This window comes from Alligator mississippiensis, chromosome 5 (assembly GCF_030867095.1).
Source record: "Alligator mississippiensis isolate rAllMis1 chromosome 5, rAllMis1, whole genome shotgun sequence".
NCBI lineage: Eukaryota > Metazoa > Chordata > Crocodylia > Alligatoridae > Alligator > Alligator mississippiensis.
In genome coordinates, this window is record NC_081828.1 from 19,266,503 (window position 1) to 19,290,700 (window position 24,198).

Genomic DNA, 24,198 nt, shown 5'->3' on the forward strand with positions numbered 1-24,198 from the left:
AAAGAAAGAATTTTTTTTTGCTATTTATTTGGCTATTTAGTTAAAAGATATTGCTTCTCAACCAAGAGTTTTGTTTGTTTTTCTCTACACTTCTCTTGCAGTTGCTTGATCGAAAATGTATCAGTGGTGGAGCATCCTGAGCAAAAACTGCATTGACTTTGAGGATATATTCTTTCACTTAGATATTGCAGCCTAGGGAGCCTGATGCAAGTTACAATTTTTCCATTGACATTCAACAGGGAGATATCTCTGTAGTGGTCCCAGTCACTTCTCCTTTGCTTTTGTATACAGTAATTATACAAATTAAGCAACTTTGAAGTTTTGTGGTACCGCTTTCTCTTTCCAACAGAGCAGTGTGACTTCATGAAGCTATGGTGGGGGCATAAGGATTAGCAAAATCCATAAATGAGCTTGAATACTGTAACATTATAATGAAAATATAACAGCTAAATAGCACTCTGTTTTGGAGCATTTTAATCTCATTTTTGGATAAGAGATGCTAGTTACCAGGATATTATTTATATGCTCAAGAAAAACAATTATAGTCATTCCACCTGTTTCTTTTGATTAGGGCATATTGCTGTCTTAATATATTATAACAATTCTTCTATTGTGATATCTCTCTTAAAAGCTAATGGATTCTTTTCAGTACAAATTACCACTCTTTTTTTTTTTTTTCCTTCCCCCACTGACTTGACTGCAAAACTTCAGTAATTCATGTCATAACAGTGTTTGTGGCTCCTAAGCATACTATCTAAAGGTATTACGTCAAATCAAGGCTGTCCAACTGGTGGCCTGCTGGCAAGGAGTTAATTTGCGGCCCCAGCTGCAGATGCCTCATTACTCTTGCAGCAGCCAGGGACTTCTGACTCCTCCTCCTTCCTTTGGCTTCCACGTCCTGTGTCTGCCCCAGGGGGCAGTGTGGTGGTGTGTGGTGCCCCAGTATAGTGCGATGCAGTGCAGTCTGTGTTGCTGGGGGAGCCTGTGGCTTGGGGTACTTGTAGAGCCTGATGCAGCACTGGAGCCTGCAACCAGGGAGCTGAGGGTGAGGCTGGGGTGCCTCTGTGCATGTGGCCTGTGGCCCGTGGCTGCTGGGAAAATGGACAGCCCTGCTTTAAATCACAAAGTGGCTTGTAACAAAATGAATTAAGAGGCTTTGTTGAAATTTGGAATAACTGTTTTACTTTTGTCCTGATCCAATACGAGCCTTGAAAAAAATAGCAAAAATAGCTATAGCTTTAGGTGGGGGTTTTTTCAATAAAAGAATTGATTTGCCCGGGCCTGCCCTGACCAGAGTCAACCCTCTGCAGTATTGAGACTTGTTCTAAAGCTCAGCTGTGCACTCATTGCTTCTTACTTATTTCCCTCCATACCAAGTCCTTTTATTCTTGTAACTCTTCTCATACTCTTTCTACCTTTACTTCCCTTCCTGAATATATGATTATGTTAGTTAAAAGGTATAATAAAGAAATGAAGTTGCACTTCTCTATACATTTTTTCTATGTTTACTTTGGACTAATGGAAATAACAGGAAAAGAACAAAAATCTCTAGGGGAGACCACAGTGTTTGTGTCTTCTCTCTAGCAGCATAAAATAACTGAGAACAAAGACAACTTTTCAATGTCTTTCTAATGAGGACTGTGGATTCACATAAACCTTTCAGATTTGTTGGGATGTGGAAGGGACAAGTGACTGGTTAGCCAAAACATCAGGATTAGGGACTGAAATTAGTGATCAGGAACTGGTTTAAACCTGTAACAGAACAGAAGTTCAGTGCACATAAACCAGTTTCAAAATGGCCCAAACTAATTTAAGATAAATCTGGTTGAATGTAGTATCAAACTTAACTGATGTGACTGATTTGACATAAACCAGGTCAAACCAGTTTATGGAAATTCTGTCCCAGACCCCTTCCTGGTTCAAGTTAAATCATGGTCCACCAGCATCCCAGGATGCTTTGCAGCCCTGGACACTGCTGTGCTGTCTGCTGGAGCAAAGCAGGGTTGGCCCCTACCCCTATGTTCTCTAGCCAGAGCAGTGAGGGCTGGTTGACAAGTGGGTGGTGGTGAGAAACCTAGCTGTGGACACTAGGAGTCTAGTCTGCCTGGTTGGAGTGGAGCAGCCCTGCCAGAGTTTTCTTGCTGGAGTGGAAGGGGCAGGGATGTGGGACAGTAAAATCAGGTAGAGGGGGATTAAAGCCCCCTGCCTCCCCTCTCTCACCAGCAGGGGACCCCAACTGGGGTCCCCTCAGCTTTTGCCCCCTGCTTGTGGCTTAGTATGGCCCAGGATCCCCAGAGTCCCCTTCCCAGCCAGGGGGCAATCCCTGGTGCACCTTTCCAGACACCAGTGCAGGGGTTTTGCTTGGGGCAGCTCAGGAGCAAAGGCCAGATATGGGGAGGCAGGAGAGCAAAACCAGCCCCAAGCCTAGATAGGGACATGCACAGGGGGATTACAGTGGCAGTGGCTCCATCCTGGACTTAAGCTCCACTGAGCAGAGGGACCCAGGCTGGGGGGGGGGGGAGGGGCAGGGGCAGGGAAGGGGCTCTGCCTTGGGCAGAGCCGGGTGAGCATGCAGCAGGGATGCAGAAAGCAAAGCAGGAGCTGGGTAGGGGACGAAGTGACACGGGAGGGTGTAGTGCTTAATTTGTGGTATGTCTGCCAAAAAGATTGGTCCCCAATTAGTCTATGCCAGTAGGTGTGAAGAAGCCAACATTTCCAAGTTCGTTTGGTATTTTTTATCAGTGGTACTGAATGTGGTGCAAGTTTGAGGTCTAAAGGAAAAATGTTTGCATTACATGAACAGAGAAATCTCTAAAAATGTTTGTTAGTGAAAATCTCTGACCCCCACAAAGGGAGAATGCATTTGGAATTTTTCTTCTCCCACAGCTTCAAAATTGACAAATGATTTTTTTTTTTTTTTTTTTGAGATTGAGTTAGGTATTCTTAGGCTTAGAATAAGCAAAGGAATTTTATAGTCAAATGTAACAGGATGCAACCGAAGGGGCTGCTGTGATGCCTCCTGGTGGCTGTACAGTTCCTGTCCAGCTCAGTCTCTAAAATATGGTTGCTTTATTCCTTTCCTGCCACACCCTGTTCTTATTAACAGATTGAAAAAAGGGAGGCTGCCCATAGGTCTTAGAATGGGCCCTAGTCAATTCCCACCAGCAGATCCCCTCTCTCTCTGCTGGTCATACCAATGTCTCCTGTTAAGTGGTCTTTCCTGGCTGGCACAAACCCCAAAGCACCCATCACCTGATGAACTAATAATGCCCTCTAAACCTCCCATACAGCTGTGCCCATGTCTCACAGTGTCACACATCCAGTAGGATACTTGTCCCCAAAGTCACCAAGCCACCTTTACTCCCTTGTTGGGGCTTCAGCCCTCCTGGCTTCCACCCTTCTACTCTAGCTGGTCCTTTAGCCAAGGCCCACTGTTCCAGACCTGGCTTCTGGACTCCAGCCCATTGTTTCACCCTCCAGGGGCTTTTTCTCTGTCTTGCTTGGGATCCAGGCTTCATGGCCCCATTTGCCTCTCATGGGCTCTTAAATCTCTGCCCTTCTCAGGCTCTGGGCTCCCTGGCCGCAAGGTCTGCCCCTCTATAAGCTCTCTCTGCCCTTCTTTGTCCATACTGTGCCTTGAGCCTGACCCCTGGCAGGGCACAAGGTGTTCACTTGGCACTTGGGCACTAATGGGACCTCCAAACCATTGGTGTGAACCATTGGTCTCTTAATTCAAAGTAAGGTCTCTGACTATAACACTCTTTCCCAACTGGATCTAAGCACAAACCACAGCTCTTTATCGCTGTATCGCTCAGCTCGCCCTGCAAGTCAGCAACCTTCTACTTGCATTACTCCCAGGGCAGTCGAGGCATTAGCCAGGAGCTCCTCTGCAACTCTCCTGCCCTAGAGTTCTTCTGTCAGCAGCTCCTAGAGCCATAGTGACCACTCTGGTTCAAACCCTGGGTTTATATGACTGGAAGCAATGCCCCATTTTGGTCATGCAACTCCCTGAGCTGCCACAGCTGTTTCCTGATTTAGGTTGCTAGCTCAACCCCAGGGAAACATACTGTTGCTTGCCTCTGCTGTAATAATAGTTTGTAACAGGTAAATCCCCAGATGTTTGTTCCCTGGCAGCTCATAATGGGTGGTTTTCCCCTCCTGAGGCTCTCCCTGTTGCTCCTTCACTTTTAAAGTAACAGGAGCCTCCGGCTCTCTGTTGTACCAAACCTTTCACTGGGAAGTTGTAAGAATTTGAAAAGTAGTAGAGGCTCATAAAAAAGAGCTTTCTGATCCATAACTCTGTGTCGTAAGTACAGCACTGACTGTGGATGAAAAATCTTGATTTAAAAACATGTTAAAGAGAAACAAAATGGAGATTGGTCACAAAGTGAAACCTGTGAATAGTTTCATAGTTGGTAGGGTCAGAAGGGACCTGAGGAGACCATCTAGTCCGACCCCCTGCCGTGGCAGGAAAGAGTACTGGGGTCAAATGACCCCAGCCAGATGTTCGTCCAGCCTCCTTTTAAAGACCCCCAGGGTAGGAGCCAGCACCACTTCTCTTGGAAGTTGGTTTCAGGTCCTAGCCGCCCTGACAGTGAAATAGCGCCTCCTGATGTCCAGCCTGAAACTACCTTCCGCTAGCTTGTGTCTGTTGTTTCTTGTAACTCCCGGGATTGCTCGGGAGAACAGGGACTCTCCCAATGCCTGCTGGTCCCCCTTGACTAGTTTATAACAGGCCACTAGATCCCCTCTCAGCCTTCTCTTTTGGAGGCTGAACAGGTTCAGGTCCTTCAGCCTCTCCTCCTAGGGCCTGCCCTGCTGCCCCCTGATCATGCGGGAATGTTGAACTGCAAAAAAACACAAACCCCCTTCTCCAAAACCCCCAAGTCTGACAGCTGTTACGCTGACCAGCAAAAAAACCAAAAAAAGATGAAATGATTTACGAGATGAGATATAGATAATAGCAATATCAGTAGTTCATTAAACAGAAAAAAATCAGGACAATCTAGTGTTCAAAGTATGGCTTTTATAAATAGGCTTTTATATTTTTCCACAATTTTATTATTTTATTATTATTTTTAATATTGCAATGTAATAATAGAATTCTTGTAATTGATTTGCTTGCTTTGTCTAAAGGACACTGAGTTACTTAAAGTTCCATAATTATGTCAGTAGTTGTCATACCTACATTAATATTAATTTAGGAATGGGCAACTTGTAAATCATCTGAACACACAAGATTATTCTATTAAAATAAAAATGATAAAGCAAAATTGTCTTGCCTGTTATATACCAGCACTGTTAATACCCCTGAATAATAATGAAAATAAGTCTTCTGATATGGGGACATTTAGAAACTTGATGTTGATTTGGTTTTGTTTTGTATACACTTTAATCATATCAACTTGTATTGGTATCCCTTGATATAGATACAATGTCTATATTACTGCTAGTATTTGTCACACAGTGTTCTGATATTACAAGGCTGAGTTGTGCCATGAATAGGTTATTTGGTCTTCAAAATATATATTAGAACTGAATTTCACCAACTTGGTTAACTCCAAAGAAATGATATAGGGACAAATAGGTATTCTGAGAGGGAAATTCTGGTCCCATTGAAATCAATAAGTCAGTGATTCTCAACCAGGTGCTGAGGCACCCTGGGGTGCCTTGAAATCTTTTGAAGAGTGCTGCAGGACATGTGAGGAGATAAGCAGATAAAGGCAGGATTAGGTTCTCCCTGCCTGGAGGCTCCCTTGTCCACCCTGCCTGGCCCCTCTGCAAGGAGGTAAGTACTGTAATAAATACTGTAGCTTTTGAAATGGTGTGCCACTCAGTTCACAAAAGTTACAGAGTGGTGCTTTGAGTCTAAAAAAGATTGAGAGCCACTGCAGTAGGTTTTTGTCTTTGACTCCATAGAGGCCAGGATTTGCCTGGTATGCTCTGCCTATATCAAACATGAATTGATTAAACCATTATAATATGGGGGATTCAGAAAGTGAGACTGCCTTTGCTTGGTGTATCAGTGCAATGCTGTGTGGTCTTTTCAAAATCTCTGGTGCTGCATGTTTCCTGACCTTACCCAGTGTGCTATGATAGGCAGGCAAGTTTCTTTGAGTAGATGTGATATTTTTTATTAGACTGAGTAGTTGGAAAAAAAGTTTAGCAAGCTTTTGGGCTCAGTCGCCCTTCTTCAGACATAGGGAGTCCCTGTTGGTCTGAGACTCCAAGGAATGAGAGAAGCTAAAAGTGTGGCAGGATGTCAGGGAGAATGTAAATAGGTAGAAATTAGAAAGACAGAAGGTAAAGCAGGGAAGGGGTGGGGAAGAAAGCGGGCGGGGGGCAAAGGGAAACACTACAGTGGTAGAAGTACAAGGTAAAAGAGGCTGTCAATGAAAAAGGAAATAGTTGGAAATCAGGAAGACAAGGGGCAAAACAGTAGAGGAGGGAAGGGGAGAAAAGGTGGCGGAAAAGAAGAATGTAAGAGGTCGGGTCAGGCAGGTGCCTGGTGAATCAGTTGTCAGGCAGGTTGTAATGTGTCATAAATCCAATGTCTATATTGAGTCCGTGACTTTTTGTATCCAGTAGATTTATGATGTGAAGTTCATAGGCTCATCTACGAAAGGTGTTCTGTAAGTTCCTTTTGAGGATGAGAAGTGAGAGATTGGAGGTCCTATGAGAAGTGTGCTCCCACAGGTAGTTGGGTATTCTTGTCTTTGATAGATTTCCAGTGTGCGTTCATTCTGGTGTGCAGCTGTTGTTTGGTTTCTCCTACATATTTTTCATCGGGGCATTTGGTTCACTGGATGAGAGAGATTACATTTCTGGAGGCGCAGGTGTAAGATCTGGAGATGGTGATGGTTCTGTTGTGGGGTGTAGTTATTGTGGGGGTGGTGGAGATGCCTTGGCAGGTTTTGCATTTCTTGTCTTGGCATAGTCTGGATCCATTCAGTGTGGTTTGGGTCATAGGGAGTTTGCTTCTGGTGATGAGGTTAGCGAGGTTCAGTGCGTGTTTAAAGGCTAAGATGGGTGGTTCTGGAAACGATCTCTTTAAGAATGGGATCTTTTTCTAGTATGGGTTGCAATAGTTTGAGGATTTTATGTGTAGGTTCCAGGGAAGGGTGATCTGTCATAACTAGTGGTGTACGACTGGTGGGGATCTTCTGTGATAGGCATGCACTCAGCCAGGTAATCAGCCATTGTTCCATTTATCTGAGACTACAGCATCCTCAGACTCTATAAAATTGCCCCTTACTCTCTAGCATGCACATTGACAAGGATGTGTGAAAAGGAATACAGTGAAGTGAAATGTCTGCTGCCATGAATGTGGTTTAACATTTTATGCGTGATACAGTAAATGGCAACATTATTTCTCATTTCAGCACTGCGGTATATTTAATCCAGGTCTCATTATACTCGATGACTTTCAGGTCCTTCTAACTTTCACAAGTTAATGGAGATCTATTTCGGATGGAATTACACAGGTTACTAATGTCTCTGCAAGTAACACAAGCTAATTCTTTAGTTCTTGCTACCTGTTTCTTTTCCTTACTGTTGAGGTGGACATTGAGTTTTGCTTCAGGGTACCAGACTAGACTATGGCAATGCACTGTGGAGATAAGATTTCACTGAGATAACACACATGCTCAGAGAGAGAAGTACTTTAAAGAAGCTGCAAGCTTGTGGTCTTTAGTAAAAGTAATGCCATAAATTCATTAAGCAATGGCGATTTTGAATGAAAAGGCCACAAAATCTAAAAATAGCTCTGGAAAGTTGAACTGTTTTTGTTTTGTTTTGGTTTTCTAAAAGTATTGTTTTAACATTCCCTTTATTTCCCTTGTGGATCTCATTCCACATAGTCATTTTCAAAGAGATTGGCAAAGAATTTCATTTTACCTCTAAAAAAATAAAATGATAATAAATGCTTTGATATTAAATTTCCACTATTTTGAAAGTTTTTCAAATGTTTTTATGGTCTCCAGTCACAGACATTTGAAATAATGCTAGATGTAGGAATTGTGAAATTATTTGCAGCAACATAAGGCATCCCCAGGGAAAATGGTTATTAAAAAGGAGACTCAAATGGCTTAACGTTAAAATCCTTTCTCAGCTGTGCAGGGGAGAGCAAAGAGAGAAAAAGTTGTCCCTTATTGCACAGCCCAGGTTATGACTTCAGCGCTGGAGGTAGGGAAGAACAAGCATCTCCATCTTGATACTTCTCCCCCTAAGCAAGTGGGAACAATGGTGCAATTTTTTTGTAAAGGTAGGACAAAACCTTGAGACAGCCCTGCCCCAGGCAGGAGATTTTCTGCTGTGGGGAGGCTGTTCTGGTCAGGGAAGGCACAGCTGACTTACTTCTGGGATGCTGTTTTGCTGGGCAGGAGGTGGGTCTGACTTCACTCTGCTGGGGAGCTGGATGGCTGCAAATAGTGCCAGGACCATTCTCCCATCCCACCGTCAAAGTTCAGATACCTTTTTGTGATGCTGCCCCCCTGCTGCTGGGATGCAGGCACCTGGGAGGGCGTTCCCCACTGCCTTGGGGAAGGGCCGCCCTTGCTGTGGTGCTCAGCAGACCAGCTGCTCAGACCTCTACTCCAGCCATGCAGGGTACTGCAAGGTTCTGGCTAGCCAGGGCAGCTGGAGCATGGGTAGGTGTACACATGGCATGCCTGCTTAAGTTCCTCTTGCTCCTATTGATCATCTGGCAGTAGTTGCTGGTGAGGAAAAGTAGGCAGTAGGTGGCCAGCCTCCCTGGTAGCCTGTGCGGTATAGGGCTGGTACCATTGCCTCTGGTGAGGTGAGGAGGACAGATGGCTATAGATGCCTGCTGCCTGACAGTCATGGCGTGGACATACTTTGCAGCAGTATCCACCTTGTCCAGGAAGTCTGTGCAGACTCCGTGGTGGACTAGAGGGATGCATGGGGTCTGGAGGACTGATTCCTGGATCCTCTCCTGAGCCCCTCACTAGTCCCTGCACCTGTTCCAGGAACAGGCAGAACTGATCCACAAAAGGCTGATGAAGAATTCTTAGCAGCAACTCTGACCAGTCCTGACAGTGCTCATAGGCTGCAAGCCTGGTCTCAGCAGTGTTGGCCTGGTGTGTGGAGGACTCCACAGATCTTCCAGCATCTGATCTCACCAGTCCCAGTGATGTTCTCAGCTGTAGGACATACTCTGAGCTGGAGAGTCCCTTTGTGTCCTTGGGGCAGCATCTGTGCTGGAACCTCCTGAGCTCTCCCAGACTAGAGGAAGCTCTCAGGAGTGAACACAGTACAAGCCACCTTGAGTGTGTTTCCATAGTTAGCAGTTAATGTGTGTCAGGTCTGGATTCTCACATGTACCCTGCAGGTGTACAGACAGCAGAGCAGACCTTGAAATGATTACAAACTTCTAGATATTATGTGGAGAAGCTTGAGCATCTTGTTCTCCCAGCTCACTCACTTCTACAGGGAGGCAAGACCAGATTGGGACTTCAGCATCGTAAGATCTCTCTCAGCTAGCTACTGCCACCCTTGCACACCTTTCCCTCCCTGGAGGTTCCCATTAATAAGGCATCCCATGCTAACTTGTTTGTCTGTGTCCAGATGGATGGATAAACTAACCCTTGGAGCAGGAGTTGGAGGTTGGGAGCAGTGCATACTGGGATGCTGGATGACCACAAATTGCTCGTATTACCTCTGCGAAGTAGGCCAGTGGTAGCTGAACATGCAAGATATTTCTTGCCCCAGAAGTCATAAATTTGCTATGATACGATGTCACTTAGCACATGCTTTACTGCTTGAATGCATGGGCACTTGTTTTTTAGGTGCATTGTAGTGTAGAGATGCCCACGCTGGTCTTTAGCTTGGAAGCAGTCTAGCTGCATCAGCAGAGTTCTCTGTGGGCTAATTTACACTACTCTGTGCTTCTTATTATTCTAGCCTACTTTTTTATCATTTCTGTATCTTATTACCTTCTATACCATAAAAAGTTGCTTTATTGTATTTTTCTAGTAAAACATCAAGCACAACCCAAAAAGGTGTTTCTTAATCCTGACTGCACACAAGCATGTGCTCTGTTTTTAAGAGTGTTTCCAGACCCCTGTTGACACAGACTTTAAGAAAATGTTTGGCATCTACCCATCTCCTACTATTCCTCTTCCCAGGGGCAGTGGAAGTCTCACAGAATCCTGTCCAAGGCGTAGTCCCCTGTACCACAACCATTTGGGCTGAGATTTCTTTCTGTGGTGAGCCTCTCCTGTGGTTATCCCAAACTCTCCCCCATTAGTTTTAGAAGATATGTTTCAGCTAATAACTGTATACTAACATAGCACTACATTTTTGTAGTGCTACAAAGTGAGATGCTTTGTAGCATAACAAATGAATACACTTAGTGTCTGAAAGTTTGTCTGATGCATCTCTCCCAACCATACAAGTTGGTCCAATCAAGGATGTTAACCTTGCCTCACTAATTCTCTGTAGAAAATAAACTAAAGTTACAGGAAAATTACAGGTAAGCAAAATTTAAATAATCAAAATGTAATTACCAGAATTGGTATTGACCCAGGATAAAAATGAATAATACTGCAGTTAATAAAGGGCTTAATTAGGAAAAAATCTTTAGGATCTTGAATTTATCTCCTCAACACCATGCTGGCTCATTGAATTCAAAATTGAAAGAAAGGCAGCTACTATTACTTTACATAGCCATTCAATATTTTGAAGGTCTTGTATTCAATTAGTATCCTGGTCTATTCTGCTTCGTTTTGCATATGACATAATCATAGCTTGAGGTAATAAGACTGAAGGTATGTCTGCCAAATTATGTATTATAGAAGTTAATTATACTTTCTTAATTACACAAATGAGCAAAGGGATTACACTTCAGAAATCTACAAAAACGCTTCTTACCAAACTTCATACAGCAGTACTTACCAAGCTCATTTTAACTATGCTCCTTCTTTCTCCTCAGTCCCTTTTTGGGTGTGCTACAGGTACAAGTAGTTGAGCTATATCTAATACGTTTACTTGGTGACTCATACAGATTTACACTAGTGGTCTTTACCATCCTACTAATGCACCTAAATCTTGATTAATGAACCCTTTTATTTTACTACTGTTACCCTTTTAAATACAGTCTGCTTGTCTATCCAAATTCTGATTTACTTTATTCTGAAGTGGGTAGACACTGGAGATTTACTTAAGCCTACCAAACTAATTTCACTTATCATCAAAATGGGATTTCACCCATGTCATTTGAGGTATGTGAGGCAATTAAATGTCTGTTTATCCTCTGCTTTTTTCTTTAATCTTGTTGGGTTTCTAAAAGCATTTTTTCTGTTCAATAAGAAGAAATATAGGTGCTTAAGAGGGGTTAAATGTAGTAAATGAAGCATTCTAATTTACATAAGCAAAAGAGGAGTATTTGTGGAATGATTTTTTTTTTTTAAATGCACACTAGCTTTTCATTATTACATCACTGAATGCAACCAGTTTGTTGTCTTCTCTTTTTGGTTTGTTTTGGGTTTCAGGTGAAATGGGATTTGAACCTATAGCAGAGAAAATATGTAAAGCTAAAGCTTTTTTTTTAATGCCTATGGGAGGATTTTTTTTCTGAGCTATGCTTGAAATACATGCTCAATTGTTTGTTAACCCTCAATAATTTGAAAGGCTACAAATAAATGCTGTTGGAATACATAATCATTTCTACTATACCAAGGTTTGAAATACACAATTGTAATGCTGCTTTCTGTGTTTCAGGACAGACCAGTTGGAAGCAGTAGTGGTTGCAGATTTTATTTTCCTTTTGGAGCACTTATAGCAGGCTATTTAGAATTGGTTTAAAAATCTTTATTTATGTAGAACTTGCACACTAGAGTAGGTTCATTAGGAAGATTTCTGGAGCTACAAAGGCAGTGCACATTAGTATCAAGGAGGGAGATTGTTCCACAAAAAGTCTCTGTAGCATCGTCTTCTCTTCTCCCAGGGCCTTGTTACGTGTTGCATTTTGAGCTGCTCAAATGTTGATCGGTGTTAATGCTAGCTTGAGTTTGGAGCAGTTACACTTTACAGCTAAAAACCTTCTCTGACTATCCCCCACCTATACACTTGTGACTTGCCACTGCAGCGCGGGTGAGCAGGGACCTGCCTAGGAGCTATAGCTGTGAGTTGCCACTGTAAGGGCTGGTAACCCAGGACAGGCTTCTATCCCTGCTCTAGGTGTGGGTGTTCTGCAGGCTGTTTGCATAGTGTTTCACCCATGGGTTTGGAAAGGTCACACCCCCAGGGGTGGGAAGGGGATCAGGGGGTTCACCCCCAGGGGTGGAAAGTTTGCCCACATAGAACATGAGAGTGGGAGATGGGACACTGCATCCTGGGGTGCTGGACTCTGGATGCTTCAACTTGGGCTGCTCATTTGTGGGGAATGGCCACCCATTCATGGAATATGAGCTGGGTAACACAGGTCTGGAGTGATGTAACTTTAAGCTAAGGTGTGCTTAAAACTAGTTTAAAGGTTTTTTATGTGTGGACAATCCAGGCTTTAAGAGCTCCAGAAGACTCTGAAAAATTAATATGCAACAAGGCCCCCACATACAGCCAGAGCGCCTAGTGTTCTGTATGTGCATGTGAAGCAAGATGACCCCATGTTACCTTTTCTGAAATCTAGTCTCGCCTTTGGCTCATTTCCAGTGAGATCTATTTAACCTTTACAACCCCTCTAAGCCATTGTAAATTGACTTCATATCATTGTTTTGCCTAGTTTTTTTAAATATCAGCCTGTTAGAAAAGCATCTTATTACCATTGAGGGTCTCCAAGGCCATCAGCCTTTCATATTTGATTGAATCTATCTAAATTCTCTTCTGAAAGGTGGTCACCTGTTCATTATGGGACCTGCTTTTGTTCCCCTTTAAAGAACCTTAATGAGAGGCGAGTGGGCAGCTGTTCTGTCGGCCCCCAAGGTTCTGTGTCAGTTGAGGACCTGATTGTTGGGACGGCAGCGTTTCCCTGACAGGGGAAAGGAAAGGGCAAGCCCTGTTGGAAGTGCTTAGAAATCAGTGGGCACTCCTGGGAATGTAGCTGTTGTGGGAAGTTTGGATACACAAGAAATCTGAGACTGAGCTGTAGCTTTGTATTATGACATCTGTTCAGGCTCTGTAATTCCTGATATGAAAAACGTGAAATAGCACAGAGCAAAAACGTGAGTTTTCAAGTAGTGGGTAAATTTGGATCTAGATCATGCAACATACAGTACCATGAAATGAATTACAGATTTGTGTATAGCAGTTTTAGCTTTTCTGCTTTGTGTTAGACTGTAGAGTGTTTGGAGCTGGAGAAAACCTTTCCATGATGAGGTTCAGCTGTGAATGTTCCCTCAATTGCATATTTACTAGTGTTTTGTTCAGTCTGTTTTTAAATTTTCATGAGCTTTTGTATGTGAAGGTCCTTTCATTTTAACAACTGATGTAATTAAAATGCAATTTCTATACATAAAAACTCAGCATCTGGTTTAGTTGAATTTTAAAATTGCTCTGTTTTTTTTACTCTGTTTTTAGCTTTTACTCTTAGGCCAAAATAAGTCAACAGAAAGATTGTTATTGATAGTACCAAATGAGTAACCAGGTTTACTTCTCTTCATTGATGTTAATTTTAGCATCTTTCTCTTGTTCTTTACATTCTGAGAAAATGTCGAATAGAAAAAGGTTTTTTTCTGAAGCATTCATGTGTTAATCTCATTGGAATGGCTAAGAGCACATCAAGGTCTAACAAGATTTAGACAAGGAAGTATATATAACATTTGATTGTATATTTACTCCAGAAAGATTAATCTGTTTCATAATATGTGGTGAGGACAGAGAATTGCAATGAAAACAGGAACTGCACCACTAAATCTACATTGTGGCCTAACTGCCTGTTATATTTTAGTGAAGACATTGATTGGCTACTGTGAATGATATGCTAGAGATGCAACTACATTTGGAGGATGAGATGGGGGGAATTTTCCAGAGAATATAATCCAGGGCTAGAGACAAACATTACACATAAACCAAGTGATCAGAAACTGGTTTAAACCTGTAAAAAAAAAAACAGATGTTCAGTGCACATAAACCAGTTTGAAAAAAACCTGGTTGAATGTAGTATCAGACTTAACTGATTTGGCTCAAACCGGTTTATGCGATGTCTGTCCCAGACACCCCCAGCATCCCAGCATGCTCTTTGGGCTGGGTGGGGCGCTCTGCTCCACTGCAGGCTAGACCCTACCCCTCATCACTCCCTGCTAAGCAGGAATTCCCCCCTCCCCTCTGCCTGGCTGAGGAGGTGTCTGTGTATTAGCTAGCGAACCACATGCTAGCTATGGTCCGTGCTGAATCAACAGGTAGAATCAACGGATAGAATCATCAATAGGTAGCTGGTAATGTCCCTCTGTTGTTTTCTTAATTGGGTGATAAACACTGTTATCAATTCCCTGCTGGGCTAATCACAGAGTCCTGCAGGGGCCTGGCCATGCCCCCCTCAGCTTCATGCTGTGGAAGGAAGGGAGGGCTGCTCTAGTGCCCCCTGGCTTCTGACCTGAGCTACTGCAGGCATGTTCCTGCATTTCTGGGATGTCTGTCTGGTTATAAAACTGATTTAGCTTAGACAGGTTAGACTAACCTGCAAAGATTGAATCAATTCAGGTTCAGGCTTTTTGAATGTCTGTCCCTAGCCCAAATGGCCAGATTCTGCTTTCATTTGCACTGACGACAGACCTGGATTGCCTCGATTTAAGAATATGTTGCTACTTCAGATTCACGTAGTTGCAAACAAGATCACAGCAGGACAAAACTGGACAATCTGGCTGCTTTCACATGAACAGGGCCATGCGTTTGCAGCAGCACAAATAGTAGTGGCACAAATTTGTGATGCTACATTGTACCATAGTTCATGCCCCTACCCATACGCTTCGCAGCAGGACACATTGTCCCACTGCTCCATGTGCTCGGGGGGGGGGGGGGGCCTGCCTGGGGCAAGCTGTCTTAGCACAAGACTAGGTGGCAGGCAGCCCCTACGCTGAGGCACCCTGTGCCCCAGCCAGCCAGGGAGCAGCACATGGAGACAGGGGAGCAGGCACCTCTGGGCTGCCTCCTCCCCCATCTCCATAAGCCATGGAGCCTACACGCTGTGGCACCCTATGCCTCAGTCAGCTGCTTCCCAGGTGGCTGGGACACAGTGTGCCTCATGGCAGGGAAGCAGGCAGCCCTGGGCTGGCTGCTTCTCTGTCTCCATATGCTTTACCACAGGGGCTTCGCTCAGGCACTTGAAGATAGGGGAACAGGCAGCCCTTGGCTGGTTGCTCCCCCATCTCAAGGCACACTGTGCTCAAGCCAGCTGCTTTGTGGCTGGCTTAGGTGTGCCTTAGTGTGGGGGCTCCACATGCCTCAGTGTGGGCCGTGGTGGGTCTGCAGAGTATCTCCTGTGCTGTGGCATATGGAGACAGGAAAGCACTTAGTCCCAGGTAGCAAATTTTGAAATCTCTGTAGCAAATTTTGTCCTGGAGCTGCAAATTAGCAGCACCATGCATGGTTTAATGTGCATAATGTGCTGTTTGTGGTTCTGCAAAGAAGTTGACGTTGCCACAAACTGCATATGCCTGCACATCTGGATTGGCCTCGGTCACAAATGGCTGTTCCCTTTTACTAAAAAATGTGATAAGCAACCTTTTTCTGTTGATATTTTACATAGCTATATAGTTTCTTTCTAACTGTGGCAGGCTGACTGGGGACCTTTTGGTACATGGCCTATTTTGCTGTACCTTTCCATAAAGGTAACACACCCACTTTCTAAACTGTTTGGGAAAGATGTGAAGGAGACCTGGCAAAGTTGGGGATGTGGTGCTGTGTTCAACTGGCTAATTTGTCTATAATCATGATAAAACAACTCCTTTAAAAAGGGATATACTGATATTAACCCCAAATTTAGATTCTGTCTGTCCCTTATAGCCTCTGGGTAGAGATGGATGTAACAACTGTATTCCTATCAAAGAAAATTAGGCAGGAGGCAGGATTTTTTTTTTAATTCCTAATACAGGATAGGAATTAGAAGACAGGAATCTGTCTGTCTGTCCTATCACAAATGTCTATTTTATTCTCATACTTAAACATTAATTTATGACATTCAAAGTAATCATCTGTCAAAATGCCATGTTGAAAATCAGATAAACAGAAATGACAAGAAAATGATCCAGTATTAAGTGGAACATATGTGCCTCCATGTAGTGTTTTGTGGGCTTTTTAACTGCATAGCAGTTGCGTGTGTTTTTATTTACATGATAGAAATGGTAATAAAAAGCTAACCATAAACTCTAAAAAGATACAGCGTATAATCACAAATCAAAAGCATCATGTAATTTAACTATGTATTCTTTTACAGATTGTCAAAACAAAAATTAGCACTACAACTGATTAATTGCATTGAGTCACAGACCAAATTAAGTTACTAAAAAAACCCAAAGCATAGAGTATAAAACTTGTCATTGGTACTCTGCCACATGAAAGGATTTTGGTCACAGGAATTATGCAGATGCTTTCCAGTAGTAAGGAGTATCATTTATGGATGGCCAAGGTGCTTCATTGTAGGGGAATAGAAGTGGCTACCTGTTAAGGTCCCTTCCACTCCCACGTTTGGGTGGTTCTATGTGTAAGTCCTACTTCCCTTTGCCCTGTAAGGGTGAATAAGTAGACTTTAAGGCATACTTAGTTTTGACTGAAGATGCATATGAAAATATAATAATATTAAGTTGACTGCAGTCTTAATGATAGCACTAAATAGTTCAAACATAGTGATGGCTTTAGAAAACAATCACATTTTTTTCCTTTTTCTTTAGTGCAGTGTTTGGAGATGACAACCAAAAGAAAAATCATCGGCCGCCTGGTGCCATGCCGATGTTTCCGGGGTGAAGAGGAAACCATCTCGGTGCTAGATTACTCCCACTGTGGTCTACAGCAGGTGCCAAAGGAGGTTTTTAATTTTGAACGGACACTGGAAGAACTTTATCTCGATGCCAATCAAATTGAAGAGCTACCTAAGGTAAATACTGTCCTTTCTGTAACTACAGACACACACGTATTTCTAAAGAGTATTTGGAAGCATTTCAATTCTGAAATGGATTTTTTTTAAATGGCATACTCTTGTCTACCGTCTGTGTATTCAGAATGAAGTCTAATGACTGTAACAATTCAAGTAAGTTTTCACTAACTTTTTTTTTTTAATTGTGTTCTCTGAAACACCAAAATAGCTAAGGAAGATTGATCTCCATAGGTTTCCTTCCTGTGCATGATACAGTATAGGGAGATGGGAAGTTTCTATTTCTTCCCATCTCATAACACAAAAATAAGGGAACATGCAATTAAATTCAAAGATTGAACTTCAAAACTAATAAAAGAAAATATTCTTCATACAATGTCTAATAAAGATATGGAACTTGTTGCCACAGGAAGTCACTAAGGCCAACAGCAGGATTAAAAAAAAAGGATGTGTCATTGATTCAGATAACTTGCTTCCAAAATTCAAATGTTCCGACATTTAACCTTGTGCTTCAGGGTCCTAGTCCATCTTTAACCATTAGAGATCAGGATAAGATATAATAGAAGGGACAGAGTATCTCTCATCCTCTGAAACATCTGGTTCTTTCTACTTTAGAGACATGATACCCTTTAGAATTTAGAACAACCTGGTCTGATCAGATATGAAAATTTCTATGTTTCTGTGTGTAATGTCAAAGAAATTGCTTGTTCAGATGCAGTCAGAAATTTTTGTCCCAGGGTTTATGTGCCCAATTGAAATATTACTTGTCTGGCTTTCAGATTACCAGCTACTCAGGACACTGACTACACATCATAATTGGGCCACATTTATTTTATTTATAATATTTTAGCAGGATGATGCATTTTATAGCACACGATGTTGGAACTGGAATGACATTTTCCTTACACACTGATGGCCAGTAAAATATAAACAAGTAACATATAATTAGAAACTCCTCCTGGGGCTTTGTACATGCAACACAATTGGCCTTTAAAGTGGCTTCAATGCCCTTTTGTACCACTTTAATGGAATTGCTGTTTGCATGCTCAGCAGCATATTGCGCTTTAAATGACTTTGTGCAACAGTGCATGGGGCACCGGAAGCCAATGTCCTCGGGGCTTGGAAGGCTTCCAGTGCCCCGTGCACTGTCCCTGCTGCCTTCTCCCACTGCCAGCACACCCAGCAGCCCTCCTGCCACCTTGCCACTCTGCCCCAGGGGCAAGCCAGCCATTCCTGGGTGGTCCCAGGCAGAGGAGGTGGAGCAGGGGTGATGGAGCTTACCTGCCTCTCTAGTGGCAGGGGGGGAGGAGGGTTAAGGGGTGAACTGCCACCCATTCACATGAGCTGTGGGGAACCCTGGTGCTTCTCTCCACAGTGGCAGGGCCCCCCAGGTGGCACCCACCCACTGGCACCCAGCCTGGGCGGTGCCGTAGCCATGGAGGGAAGCACCAGGCCCTGCAGGGGCTGTGCGACTTGACAGCAGCCCATGCAGGCAGGCTCCGCTGAAGAAAAAAAAAAATGGTGAGGAGCCTGATCTCCTTCCCCCCCCCCCCCCCCCCCAAAACCTGCCTGCCTGAGCTATGCAGGGGTATGGTGCTTCCCTCCATGGCTGGTGGTGGGGGCAGTGCTTCCCTCCACAACTGTGGCATCCCACAGGACTGCCCAGGCCAGGTGCCAGCGGGTGGGTGCTGCTTGGGATGTGCCGTCTCTGCAGAAGGAAACATCAGCCCCCCCCACATCTCAGCTGCCAGCAACTGCCACCGGCAGTTGCCCCCTCGCCGCCACCGGAGAGGCATACTGAATGTGTTGTATGAACTCAAGCTTCAACTACCCAAGGAAGTTTTATTGTATAGGTAGTCAGTAGGGCTGTGCCAACCTTCGGGTGGTGATTCGATTCAGAAGACATTCGGCCGGATTTGGTGGCTGAATCTCTGAATCCGAATCAAATCAGGGGACCAATTTAAAGATCCGAATTGATTCAAAGGTCTCCGAATCTTCAGAAAAGATTTGGAGAGCTTTGATTTGGGCAGTCCCTGGTGGCTGCAGCAGGGAGCTGCAGCCGGACTAGAAGCTGTTAAGTACTAGGGGAGGGTGGAGGGGACTATGCGGAGACCTCTGCCAGCCCCCCCCGACTCCCCCACTCCCCTAACCCCCCCCATGGCTGCCCCCACCCGCCCCAGCTCCCAGTACTTTAAAACAAATCCCAGGTGCTCACCAGGTGCTGCTGGGCTGGGGGCAGTCCCAGCTGCCCAGCACTGCCCCACACTGCATGGGGGGCTCTGCCACGAGCCCTCTGCCCCCCCCCCCTGCTCCCCAGGCCCCCCCATGGGTGCCCCACCCAGGCCAGCTCTGGCCCTTTAAAAAAAAAAAAACCAAGAAAAGCCCTGGGACTTATGGCTCCTGCTGTGGCCTCAGGGCTTCAGGGGTTCATGCAGAGCCCCCACATGGTGTGGGGCAATGGGGGGCAGCAGGGATCACCCCCCCCCACCAGCAGGAACAGTGAGTGTAGGGGGGTTTTGGTTTGGGGGTTTTTTTTTTCTTCAAGGGCTGGAGCTGGCCCATGTGGGACACCCGTGGTGGGGCTGGGGGAGCGAGGGGAGGTTGGGAGGCTCATGCAGAGCCCCCTATGCAGCATGGGTCAGTGGGGGGCAGCAGGGATTGTCCCCTGCCCAGCAGCACCCTGTGAGCTGGGGCTGTTTTTTAACAAGTGCCAGGAGCTGGGGCCAGCCATTGCCGGGCTGGGAGAGGGAATGGGCCTGGCCTGGCTGATTTGGAGATTCGGCAGCAGCTGAATCTCTGAATCAGATTTGGCTGAATCGAATCACTGTCCCCCGAATCGGCCGAATCCAAATCCAAAGTAAATGCTAGCTGCTTTGCACAGGCCTAGTAGTCAGCTAAAAAAAGAAACTAGAACAGTACTTTTGGCAGCATGGCTTATTTCATTGGGTAACTCAATTAAACTATAGTCTTTTATGGCAACAGTGTTTTTCTGTGATGGGGTCGGGGCTATTGTAAATATAGTTCTGCTGATGTAGCTCTATATTAGTAAACTGAAGTTTTACTTGAATATATTCGACTTTCATCCCCTTATCTTGGAATTTTGACCACTGAAGTTAATAGTAGGAAGAGAGTTAAAATTTCCATAACTTGTACTCCAGTTGACCAGAAGAATAGTAGGAGAAGCACTCACAGGAGATACTGGATACATGAAAAGTATAATGTCCCATAACCTTCTCAGTAATATGATTTTGCTCAGTAATAATTAAAACTACCCACACTACTTTTAATTAAAACATGGGCTGTATCAACTCTCTATATATGTTATCTGTTTTCAGTGCATAAATAGAATATATGAGTAAGCATATTTTCAGGCATTTTCAAATGCCATGTTGCATATAGTGGTCCTATACAACATTATTCAAAGAAGAGTATGTTCATATTGCCTGGTTTTAGCTTTGTATTACAGATATGTTGTAGAGTGTAGGAAAGATTTTTTTTTCTTGTTGCATGAAGCTACTTTGTTCAAATCTGGCTGTTTACTCCAGTGAACAATTGCTCATTACGGAAGAAGTAATGTCAAAACCTCTAGGGGTCAAAAGAAAGTGATATGTAGAAGTAATTTACTTCTCCCGGCATCGAGCATAGATCTGGTAGACAAGAAGGCATCAGAACACCAGATACTGGTTCTGCCCCACAAAAATTAAATGAAATGTGATGGAAGTCAATTGACTACTAATGGATATTTTTGGAGATGTTTTCTATAAGGTACAGTTGACATTTAGCAAACCATGGCTATTTTAATTGATTTTCTTGTCACTTATAAATTCATTAACTTGAAATATGTCTGTGGTTTTTGGCATGTCTGTTGCCATTCTATTTAAAGAATCGACCAGTGCAGTTACTTTGTATAATGTAAGGCAAATATTGCATGATGTATGATGCAAGAAATAAATAAGGTCATGTAGATGCCTGCATGTGTGTGTGCGCATGCGTGTGCGCACACACACACACACATGAAAGAGAGAGATGTAATGGCTGACAGCTTGTAGGATAAAATATTTAGCAGCATGAGTTTGGTATGGAAGCATTAGGCATCAGTGTCAGTCACAAGCAAAATAAATCTATCACAACATCAAGCATTCTGCATATCCTAATTATGAAGTAGAGAGGGCTTTTTTCATAAATTTTAGGGAAATGACATAGCAATTGCAGTAGTCTACATGAGTCCAACCATGCAAAATTTAAAAGAAAACCATGCAGCCTGTTTCAGAAAGTCCCAAAGTAAATTTTCTTTAATTAAAATCTCAGCATTTTAAGGTTGAAGAACTCTCCAGACAAGAAGCAACTGTTGGATCATTTTGAAAGGCTAGAACCTCACCATTCCTTTATTATTAAGGTATATAGTATTAAGTTCACTTTCTAGTCTTAGAGGGCCGTGAGACATTGGATCTTAAATTTGCCATGAATACAGTAGTGAATCCTGTTTGTTCTGGATCTCCTTGGCCTTGAACACGTTACTTTTGTAGTACCATCTATGCTCTTATAGTACTACATAAAACAAGTCTCCTTCCCTCCTCTTTAAGGGGGAGGGAGGGATTGCAGCTGGCTCCTGATGCTCACAGGAAACAGTGCTGCAGCTGGTCAGTGGACTGGGGCAGCAGAATTTATGCAACAGCCACAATGGCAAGCAGAACTGCAGTTATACACATCATTGCAGCTGTGCTGCTATTCTTCCGTGTTGAACAGCTGTCCTGCAGCAGTGGCTGTCAAAGACAGTCTGCCCCCTACCCAGCTGGAAGCAAGTGAAAGATGTCAAGCTCAACCCTCAGCCACCAAAGGGGTGGTGAAGGGGCCTTGACTTCCCTGTGGGTAGCCAGGGGCTCTCATGACAGATACTGTGGTCCCCACAGGTGACTGGGGGCTGTGCTCCTGGCTGGGGAGAGGACTACCACTGCACTTCTTCCAGGGCCCAGGAGAAGTTGAGTGGCAGCTGGTTCCTGCATCTTTCCCATACTAGGGTGATTCTAGTCTGGGGTGGGGAGGGGAAGCAGCTGTAGGCTGCAACACCGCTCCATAACCTAAGTGTGGTTTCCAGTTTGTCTATTTTATACCGTGCATCATGTGTCATGTCTCTATCATGTCCTCGTTTATTAATCAGGTCCAAATACTCAACCATCCGAGTCTTTTTTCATGTTCTCTTCATAAGAAAGTCTTTCCAAGCTTAGGATCTACTTTTATTCCCCATTTCTGAATCTTTCTCATTTCTGCTACTTCTGTTATAAATGAGTACTGGACACAATATTCCATGTGAGAGCTTATCCACCTTAGTTACTTTCTTGATTCCCTGATCATCTCGTTGGAAATGTCAGTTTTTAAAGAGTGTATATTAAAAATTTCTTGTTATATATTTTTACGATTGGAAATTAACTCTCAGTTTTCATCTTATAATTTACCTGTCATACTTCGTGCTCTTTTCTTTTGGCTTCATTAGGATTGAGTTTCTAGTTTCTGCTGGTTAATGGTTCAGCTTTAATGGCTCTTGGGACCTTGTTATTTGGGTATACGTTATTTTCTTGATTTTTCTATCTTTCTAGAGGTATGCTTTCTTTCTGTGCTTCTATTATAGTGTTCCTAGGTTACTTTCTTGTTGAATCAAAAATTTAAATTTCTTCACCTTTGCCTTTACCATCCTGGAATTATAGTATCACGGGAGACAATGGGTGCCTATACACATGCTCAGTGGCATTCTAATTAGAACACAGAGCAGACTCAATTAATGCTGTCTTCACCTCATTTTAATTAGGACGCTGCAGTGTCACATGTATTATGTCTGTTTGTGTTTTAAAATGGCCACAAAGCATTTTAACTAAACCTCGTCAAATGAGGTTTAGATAACGTGTCCTGCAGCCATTTTTAAATACATGAGAGCTTAATATATGTGACAGCGAGGTGTTTTAATTAGAGTGGCTGCCCAGGAACCACTCTAATTAAAATGCCAACCTCCACCTTCGAGCATATGCATAGACGGCCTATATTTCGCTTTTATTGGACCAGCATAGTAGGGATGAAGTTAGATAAGCTTTTAGATGCCATGTGTTCTTTATCTCTGAGGAGGTAAACAAGCACAGTGATTTTTAATGACAGTGGGTAGAGCCATGAAATTCAAAAGGGGGAGAAATTCCCAGGGATAGTAGACAAATAATTGGCAGAAGAAAAGGTGCTTGATTATTTGGAGATCAAGACTTGTCAAAATAAAGGAGGGCCATGTGTAGGAAGAAGTTCAGGAATCGGGTAGATTATATTATATCATAAAAGCAATATTGATATTCAGTCCTGGATTCCTAGTGTCTGGCCAGCTTATGAGTTTTTTGTTTTCAAACTTATCTTTTAAAACTGTTTGGTAAAGTCCCCTTGAGAATGAGTTCAGAAAAGGAGTGCTTATTCTGTGAAAAAACGTGCTCGATATATCTGTACTTTATAATTTTTCTGTGAGAGTTAAATTTGGTGCATAGTTGCTACTTAGTTTCACTTATGAAACACGCTTGTTACCATGAGCGCACTTGGTGCATTGGATCAGACATATCACATTTTGGGAGAGGCAGGATCCATGAATTAAGATGGGTTCATTTTGGGCAGGTGTTGATTGTGGTGGCAGTGGAGAAGTGTTGACAGGGTAAGTTTGTATTTTTAAGGCAAGGCTGTGTCCTATTTGATGTCTGTTGAGCAGTGGGGAATTTGCTTCTTTTGGGCAAGTTTAGGGGGTTGTTTGAAAGCCAGGAAGGTGGGGGGGGGGCTGGGAATACTTCTCTTAAGGTCTGATCTTTGTCAAGTATAAGCTTTAGTCGCTGTTTAATGATCCTTCTAATTGGTTCCTGCGTGAGATGTTTGCTGACCACCATGGGTGTAGTGTTGCAGGATGGTTTATTTTTGTATCATACATAGCAAGTTACTCCAGGTTATTTGGGTGGCCCTTTCAAAGATGCAGTCTATTTCTCTACTGAAGTGTCCTTATTGTATAAAGGTGGATTTTAGGCCAGTCAGGTAGGCATCACAAGTGTTCTCCTCAGAGCAGATGTGGTGATATCTGAGGGCCTGACTAGATTACAGCTCTTTTGGTGTACTTAGGATGGTTGCTGGTTTTGTGGACATATGTACAG

General features: G+C 43.5%; 1 protein-coding gene across 3 annotated transcripts in view; it reads left to right on the forward strand.

Moving 5' to 3' along the window:
• Nucleotides 1-24,198, forward strand: part of LRRC7 (leucine rich repeat containing 7) — a 350,868-nt gene that overhangs the window by 119,788 nt on the left and 206,882 nt on the right. For all 3 annotated transcript variants that reach the window (XM_059727936.1, XM_059727934.1, XM_059727935.1), the window contains exon 3: nt 16,842-17,044. In XM_059727936.1, the coding sequence (XP_059583919.1) occupies nt 16,842-17,044 (203 nt within the window). The remainder of the gene's footprint in view (nt 1-16,841; nt 17,045-24,198) is intronic.